The 9350-nt window shown below is 36.4% G+C and overlaps 1 protein-coding gene across 1 annotated transcript; it reads left to right on the forward strand.

Annotated features, from left to right (window-relative positions):
• The first annotated feature begins 426 nt into the window (after positions 1–426).
• On the forward strand, positions 427–8721 carry LOC140855559 (uncharacterized). The gene is made up of 5 exons (XM_073251521.1): positions 427–580; positions 748–814; positions 3905–4035; positions 5609–6058; positions 8029–8721. Exons 2-5 carry the CDS (start codon positions 788–790, stop codon positions 8441–8443), a joined length of 1023 nt encoding a protein of 340 aa, XP_073107622.1. The 5' UTR covers positions 427–580; positions 748–787; the 3' UTR covers positions 8444–8721.
• Positions 8722–9350: the final 629 nt, after the last annotated feature.

Consider the following 9350-nt stretch of genomic DNA (forward strand, 5'->3'; position numbering starts at 1 on the left):
TCTTCAAAATATTTGATTCATGATCAAAATTATAATTGAAATTAAAATTGAAATGAAAAATTGAATAGAGAATAGGATTTGAATTCTGCGTACATTGATTTATTTTTATTTTATTTTAAAATTAAAATTAAAATAATTTTTTTAATTAAATAATTAAGATAAAAATTATTTATTTTAATTTTGATTTTAAATTTTTATTCTCTCCGATCAAACGTCCTCTTTGTGCAGCGGGAATAGCTGCACCCAGGATGCAACGGTTGTCTAAACGGGTCGGGCGGATTGGGCATCCACATGCCGATAATCCCAAGCCGGTGAGCCCCAGGCCCAAATTAAGCCGCCCCTTTCCCATTCGATTAGCGGCCTCTATTTAACCGAGGGCAGCGATTTCGGAGACTTCAGATAAGAAAGAGGGAGAAGAGAGAGAAAGAAACTCCAGCGCGATTTCAGATAAGAAAAAGGAAGAGAGAGAGATAGGAGGACGGCATCTGCGCGGCGGGCGGGCGGGCGGGCGGGCGGCCGGCGGCAGAGGGAAGGAGGGGAATTGGCGGCGCCAGAGGGCGGTGGGAACAAAGCTTTCAAGGTAACTCCTATCCTTTTTCCTTTACATTTTTATCCACAAAGTTTCTTTGTTATGCTGCTTGCTGCTTCTGATTTCTAGTTCTGAATTTATATGTGTTGATTTTTTAAATATGTTATTGAAATGGGCGGCATATCTGTAAGTATGAATATGTTTTACTGGCATTCCAGGGCATCTAGGGTTCAAAAATGAGGGTCCGAAATTAGGAACATGGCGTTGTTAGCACACCAGACGCAGGTATGTGGTATCAGAAATCCATCCTCCTGTTGTTTGCATACTTTGTCCTGTTCCGCTGAATCATGAGTAGTTGAGGCTATTTTTGCTGTAAAAAATTGTTTTTTCTTATTTGTTTTGAAAAATAGATTTAAAGATTATCTTTATTGGGAGTTATTTGATGAAAAGCATGGAGCTTTTTATGGTTTTAACCGTGTTTTCCCCTTTAGGGGCATTGGCTTCTTTTTCTGGCCGTTGGGGGAAAAATTATTCACTTGTTTGAGTGATTGTTTATGATATGGCCGTGGAGTTTGGAGAAGAAGAGGAAGAAGATCTTGGGTGCTTCAAGGGAGCCAACCTCCTAAATTTAAGAACGAGGATAACGCTTCATTGTCCTTCCCATTCTTATCTTTTCTATAGAATACAACAATAGGATTCCAGCATCATCTAATGACCTACCCACGTTCACCACTACAGGCTTCAAAGACACAAACTACAACAGGAGGAGACTACAAACATGTAACACCACAAGACTAGAAACATGCAACAACCAGAAAATAACAAATATAAAAGTGGACTTTAAGCAGACATCACTGATTGCGATATAGTAGCAGAAATGATGCTTTGAAGGGTAAATTCATCTTCTAATCCAAAAAACACTTCCTAAGATAACCCAGTATAACTGGGAGAAGAGAAAAGGAAAGACTGAATTTATTAAGAGATTCTGAGGTTTCAACTTGTTCGTCAAATGAAATGATTGGACAATTTGGACCAAATGGCTTTTGCATCTAGATGACTGCTGTTTTAGCCTTCTTGCTTAAATTAACCATCAAAACCTTTGTTTTGTCCATTGGATCCTTTCTTCATCTGCATCATTTGCTACTTGATTGATATGCATCATCATGTGGCAAGAGCTTGCAAGTTGTAGAAGAAGTGGTTAGTACTTAAGAGTTGTACTAGCTCAAGATTTGTTTGACAATAAGTGCAGAAATAAGAAAGTACTGGTTCACTAGAAGAAACAAGCAAGGTGCGTGCATGATGTGGTAGGAGCAAAAATGACTGAAGATGAGAGAGGTGGTTATAGGAACATGGGTTGGGATGTAGATTAGTTGATGCAAGTGTCTAATTTTGGAATTTTGTATTATAGTTGTATTTGATGATGGATGATAGAGAGAATGAATTCATTAAGGCATTTATTCTTTTTTGGAAGAAATAGTGGGCTGGATTTCCTTTGAAGTGGATCGGTTGGAGGCCTCACCATGAACAAAATCTCTCTTTCTGCCCTCCAGCCCCCCCCCCTCTCTCTCTCTCGCGTGCGCACACACACGTACATGCACGCACACACACTTGCACACATGCACGCACACACACTTGCACACACGCACACTCTCGCACACGCGCACACACACAAGCGCACACATACACACATCCTGACACACTTGCAGGAGAAGAGCATGTAGCATGTGGGATGCATTAGTCATGTTTCTTTTGCATTCGAAATTTCGGCGAAGAGGAGGCATATTTTATTTTCTTTATCTCCATGGTGTTTTGTGAAATTGCAACTTCAAAGAAGGATGATTAATTTCTTGTAGTTAAAGCAACTAATATTTGGGATCATAGAGAAATTGCATGTTTTATGCACGTAGACCTTAAGGACAATGTCTTGTAAGTGGATAGTGTTATGTGCTTATTTTATTAAAAAATATTGGATCTAACTTGTTAAATCTAGGAGATATTTGATGACATCTAGTTGTTCTTGGGTTTAACTGTTTACTAGTTGGTTTAAGTGCTGTTTGGTAATGGACTTTATCTAGGAAGAAGTGATGATGTGGCGTCACACAATTAATCATGGAATTCTTTTGTAATCTGTGGTAGAGAATTCAGTCAAACTTTTGTTCTTCTAGGTGGGAAACAATATAGTCAAAAGGAGGACAAGTCATCGTTTTCCTTGATAGGTTATCTAGTTCTAGAATAGGGTGGGATAATTCTTTTGGGATTAGCAAATTTTATTTCCATGTCGTGTTTCATTTGTACAATGTCAATAATGAATTTGTTTGGGTGAAAACAAAATTGTCCTTTATTTTATGGTTAATTTTTGTTAGCTAAAGGGCTTTTTGGTAATTTTATCATTGGTTGTGGTGTGGCATAAAAAACTGGGGACAAAACCTAATTCCAAGGGACTTAAAGAACCAACAGTCCCCATTTATCCCTAGTTTGAGCAAACTGTTAGGTGTAAGTGATTTTGGGGGGCCAAAATGGTGTGTTTGTCAATTATATGAGGATAAGAGAAGGATAAGTGGGGGATGAAGGCCCTTATCCTATTTCCAAATTGGGGCCTAGGGTAGTATTTGGTTGCGGAATAGATTTCGGAAGGCATCTCCCTTGTATTGTTGGAGGGATAGACCTTTTTTGTGAAATGGGAGCTTTTTGGCATTTGGCCTAAGGGACAAGTACATGGGATAAGGGGCATTTAATACACATTGGATTTTGTAGTAGGGGGATTGTATCATTAGACAAAATTGCCCTTCCACTTTTTTTGAGTGTTTAAAGATTGGATAGGTGCAAAAGAGTAATTAGAAGGGGATAAGTTTGTCCCCTTCCATCATATATCTATTTCACCAAAATGGTGGAATAGAGATGACTTGTGGGCCCACATACACCCACATGGTATAAGGCGCTATTCTCCACCCTCTTTTGGCATTTGGCAGGATATCCCCCAACTTTATGGGTAATATCCCCCATTTTGTTCTCAATCCAAACACACCCTACGGAACTAGGAGGGCATATCCCCTGAAAAGCAGATCCTGGGAGGTTACTTCCCCCTTAAGCAAAAGTTGTTGCTTTCTTTTTTGTTTCACCTTGTTATTTTATACCAAATAACTGCCAGGTTTGTCTCATTCTTCCTCCATTTAGATATTAGTACCACAAATTCCTCACTTTAACATGATAGAATTTTCATGAAGTTGGGCTTAAGAAAAGGATATATAAGAGATGTAAAATCAGAAGGTCGATATTTGTCTACATGTTTAATTACCAAGTATTGCTGTTTCCATGTGTGGTACCAAACAAGATCTCTAATATTTTATGATTATGCATGCTTGCAATGTGCTTCAGCGTTCTTATTCAACCTGTTCCTTGAGGCCTAAAGCATTGATCCATGGAGTGAGGTGGAGATCTTGTGCAGCATTTCAGTTCATTGGAAGGAAAGATGAGTTTATACCATTGAAGCATCGGTTGCATTTCAGGTAAGAGGTAAAAGATTTATCAGTGAGATGCTATTTGTGTTGAAATACATTTTTTATTGTATGGCTGTTGTATCATTGGTTTGTCATAAATAATGTGTTATAGGATATGGAGTTGTTTTAACCAAAAAGAAAAAATTATAGATCATGAGGATGATGGGAATTGAGAAACCATTACTTATTTAATTTTCTTTTGTGCATTAAACTTATAAGTCAAATTAAGGTGCTATTATTACTAGAGAAGTTCCTCCTTGTCATGTATTTTTTGATGCCTATTCTACTACAAGTTTTGTATTTATGGCATCTGATATTTCTTTTTGAGAATGAAAACAAATTAAGGTGCTTCTCTAGCTTTTTAGCTTTGAAGTTGCAACTATGGTTAAATTTGTAATATGTAAATTAGGAATTGGATATTCCATTGTATTAACCAAGCCATCAGAATTATGGTAAACGAAGTGATGTTGACCAGCAGACCAGAGCCTCTTTGGTTTCCTATCTTACCATGTCAAAGCATTGAACGAGATCTCAGTTCTTGTAGGTTCCTTGTCTATATGGATGCACCTGAATATATGAAATGGAAAATCAGAGATTGAGATGATTGAATCTTAGCTTAAAAAACTTGGAGATGAATTCAGGTGCAACCAATGCAAATGACAGCTTAGCGGGTTTTCTTTTTCATTTTTATCTTTCTTTAATGTAAATTTGAAAATTCTGGTTCCAAGATTATATCTACAGTTGCTGGTTATTGTTGGTATTGTTTGGATACATAGTTTAATGAGATTAGGAATAAAACTTAAATCGTTAACCCCTTAACCCATCTTTATGATGCTCACTAGGTGGATTAAGTTATGATCTAAAAAATTTGATGAGTTCAATAACATGTCCGTGCGAATATCTGCTTTCCTGTTTAATTCAATATTGGTATTCTGGAGGGCTGTAAACAGAGATATGAGTCCATTAGACATTATGGATAAATATCGTTTGGGTATCTCTATAATCTGTAAGGTTTGTAAGTGTTATAGTGAATCTTGTTTTGTCAGGCTCGTTACTCTGGAGAGTCTCACTTTACTATTTGTTTAATTTGTCACTATGAGGTCAATATTTTTCTATTCCAATCAGTGGTGCGTATTGCTTTTGGAGTTATGTCCTTGTATAGATTTATCTTTTCTAATATAGATTGTCTCAGAGTATCCTAATGTTTCAATGGTGAGTGGCACCCACTGCAATAACAAGTCTTTCTAAAAAAATATCTGGCTTTGATTTTTAATTTATGAAGAGACCATGTGCTCTTCCACTTGACCCTTCATTATGTTCTGAAAGATGCGTAGGATGAACAAAAGATCTTTGCAGTGTTTTCACTTGTTTAGTTTGTCTTTTATTGGAAATATTGTTCTCTGATGTTCCTATGCTTAAGAAAAAGTGTTCTCTTCTGTTGTCCTGAAGAAATCTCATTGTTTGTATTATAGTTATATTTTACTGATAGAATGTCATGTACATCAAGTACTTGTGAGGCCTTATCATGTTCACAATCTCACTTGCTGATAATTCTCTTGCATTATTATGCTTGCTGTACCAGAGGCCAACCTATTATTTCACAAAAGAGGAGAGCTTTCAAAGTGTCATCTTTTAAAGGCAATGCCCAGCATGATGAACCAGAAGCCAGAGACAGTTGCTCAAAATTTCCCAAGGCACCAGTTCAGCTCTCCACACAAGATGATAGTGAAAAAATTTTATCTGATTCTCATAATGGACAAAAGCATCCACTATCTTATGCACCGGAAGGCAGAGAAGACACCAGAGCTGGATCTCTTGCAATACAAAAACTATTCAGGAAGTGGTTGATCATGCTGCGGACACAGACATCTAGTCAGAGAATGGATGAAAATATCTGGCAAGAACCTGCCCAGGGTGTAACTTCTGAAGGTCAACATGTGACTGTGAGAATGAAGGCAGGGATTATGTTGAAGGCTGCACTTGTGTACTTTCTGGGACTTGATGCAACAATATCTATCCCACTTTTGATATTGTAAGTTCTGAGATAAGTGCTTTTGCTCATAATTGTTCTTTGCTGTTCAATTTTTCTACTCGATTGTGCTTGTATATTCACACTAACTTGATAGGGCTATCATGTTGACTGCAATTGATGTCATTGTTTGTAAGATCACCTTCTCCATGCTTGTAATAATATAAAATTTTAATATTATATTGGGTGATTTCATCTGATAGCTATATACACGTGGACTTTCAATATTTGTGTATTTCAATCCTTGATATGGGCTGTATTGATTCCATATCCCTTCCATGTGTGGGAAAAAATATATCATGAACCTTTTTTTTTTGGCTAAGGAGAGGAGGCAGTGAAAGGGAGTAGGAAGGATTAGAGAGGGCATTGATTTCACAGCAAGGATATTGGGATAATTTCAATGTATCTAAAAGTTGTTTCCATTTTCCAATGCCTCAAAATTGGATTGTGTGATTAACAACCTCCCTGATCTCTTTTTTCTCCCTTTGCATTACTTCTAAGCTAATTATAAAGTTTTTATGTATATGGTCTTAACCATACAGATGGTGTGATATACTGTGGCACCTGGAGTTTTGAAATAAATTTTGAGTTGAGTATGGCTTAATCATTATATATGCAATTGGACTTTTGACTTAGTCTTGACATAAAAGAAGTGGATGTTGACCAACTGTAACAAGCACCAATCCACAAGATTGAGTTACTTTAAAATGATACTTGGACAAATTGGTCTTGGTTACTTGTCATTCATACAATAAGGCATGCAGGAGGCTGTGTATTGGTAGTTATTCATTGAATTGACTATCAATTTGGAAGAGCAACCATGAAGGAGGAAGTTACCAATGTAAGAAACTACCCAAGGATAGGTAGTTATTTTTGTATAAAACTACATTTCTGTGCTCGATAAGGCAAGAAGACTTCATTTGGACTGTTTCTGAACCTCTATATAACTATGGCTATCGAAAGGGAATGGGCCTCTTATAGCCTTGTTGTCCTGGTATTACGATCCTTTATAGAATGAAGGTCTTAACTCTTGAGTTTATCTTGGTGTTCATAATCATTCATACCAAAGATATCAAAGATGTATGACTTTAGATTGAATGAAAACTTGTTTATTTGCTTTATTTGATCTAGTTCTTCTTTTTGCTGTTCGTTTGATTTTTCCACTTAGTTGGTGAATTTAAGTCCTCACCATCAGAGGCAAAATCAAGAGCCTGTCATTCTGGTAATGCTTTGCCATCAATCTAAGGGGCTGTCTAGTTATCTTCAAGTTTTTCTAAATCATAGAATTATAAATCATAATTTTTGTAAAACATGTTTTATGAATAACAATGGGGAACCATTTTCCGTGAACTTTAATTTTGAGGTTTTACAACTTGCCAATTTTAGCGAAAAGTGTTCTATGGAAAACATCCAAACAGTTATTTTGTAAAACTCGTTCATTTTTTTATTGAACCAAAAGCCTCTAAGTCACGGTCAACCATGACAAAAATTAAAGTGTTCTAACACTTATCTGTAGTTTGTAACTTTAATTAGCATTGACATGCAATTAATGGCATGGGATATTACATTATTCAGTTATTTTTGCCTTCTACTTCAATGTCCCTGTGAGTTTGCATATGGTTTGAGGAGGTTTTGTTTAATTAATTATGTAAAGTTATATGGTAAGTAAATGTCATTGAATTTGTCCAAAGATGTGATTTTTTTATTTTTATTTAGGTTGGAGGGTTTTTGAACTGGATGGTTTGTGTCTGCTGTTTAATGAGGCAAATTATTTCACTGCATTCTTCAAATATAATGCACTTTATCCTTATGTCATCAATGGATCAAAGAATTGAAGCAAGATTTTCTGTTCTCCTTTTGGTTGTAGGACTATCTTATTGAAACTTATTTAGCTACTTCTTATAATTTTGCTCGCTATGAGCAAAATTAGATTTTAGCTGGCAAAGAAAGCTAACTCGTGCTGTTTCTTGCAGCATACCATGGTACCTAACTGTCAGAGTGGTGTATGGAGTAGAAGTCACAAAGGAGTTGACGCCTTTATGGATTCTTGGGCCTCTAATCGTTGCTCTTTATATAAAAATCATTCAAGGACTCTGTTCACTGTATCTTTTCGTCTTCATGCAAGCTGTTAGATTGGTGAAGAACCTACCAACATACTCTTTGTTGGTGCATAATTACATAGCTGAGGGAAAGCTCAAAGCAGTTTTCTGGGCCCTTTTCTGGAAGCCTATAATAGACATCAAAAACTTAGATTACAGGGATCTTTTCAGACAGAAAGCCCAACAACTTGGAGAGTGGGCGGGTGAGAAATATCTCGATTTTATTGAATCAATATGGCCATACTACTGCAGAACTATCCGATTTTTGAAGAAAGCACATCTCATTTAGCTGTGGTTATCAAAGATCACAGCTGCTGTAATCATCTCTTTATGTGTTTGCAAAAATGACCGTCCAGTTTTGGAATAACTGCTGATTTTTTGTGAGGTTTTTACTAGAAAGATAGTGATGCGGAATTGGAAATTTCTGGTATTCTTTATTAAACAAGGTTCTTCTCCTTGAGAAAGAGAGATTATGATTGGGTATGTGATTTTCAGGTATTGTACTCTTTATGGCAGTTACTTGATATATTCTGTAATTGTTAAATATTTCATTTTACCCCCTTGGAAGATTTGATATTGCGGAATTGAAACATGATGATACCATTTGATGATCTGATCTTTATTAGATCTGATATTTATGGGGTACATGAAGAAGCTGTTGTTTTTCTGGGATTCAGTAGTCAAGTATGTTGTCAAAATTTTTTAAGCTTGCCATGTAAAATTTACGCTGTGCTATTGAGAAGGTGGGGTTTCACTAACAATTTGTTGTCGTGGACGAACTTCCTTCAGAGTCTTGAATCAGTATGTATATATTGATTGCATTAAAAAATATTTTTCTAATATCTGAATTTTGGATGCATTTTTGGAAGAAAAAGAGGTTGGAAGAAATAATGTCTCATGTCTCTTTAGAAGTAGCCATAAGTGCAGATTTATAATTTTTAACCATGCAGATCCCCTGGTTTGTGTTGTTCAGAAGATTGAGAAAAGGTTGTGCATGAGCTCTAGATTACGGTTTCTGTTGGCATTTATTTATTGTTTGCACAGATTTGGACATTGGCACCACAGCAAAATCAACAATGTGATATTATTTTTGGGGTGTCTGGGTATGGGTGTTTGAATTTGCTTCAGAATGCATTGTTAAGGGCCGAAGTAGCGTTACCCGCCTGGAACTTCATCAGTATGAATGGCAATTACCA

This window comes from Elaeis guineensis, chromosome 2, assembly GCF_000442705.2.
Source record: "Elaeis guineensis isolate ETL-2024a chromosome 2, EG11, whole genome shotgun sequence".
Classification (NCBI taxonomy): Eukaryota; Viridiplantae; Streptophyta; class Magnoliopsida; order Arecales; family Arecaceae; genus Elaeis; species Elaeis guineensis.

Coding starts and splice junctions, on each gene's coding strand:
- LOC140855559 (XM_073251521.1), top strand. CDS start 788: ATGGCGTTGTTAGCACACCAGACGCAG. Junction 815..3,904: donor TGTTAGCACACCAGACGCAG/GTATGTGGTATC, acceptor AATGTGCTTCAG/CGTTCTTATTCAACCTGTTC. Junction 6,059..8,028: donor TCTATCCCACTTTTGATATT/GTAAGTTCTGAG, acceptor TGTTTCTTGCAG/CATACCATGGTACCTAACTG.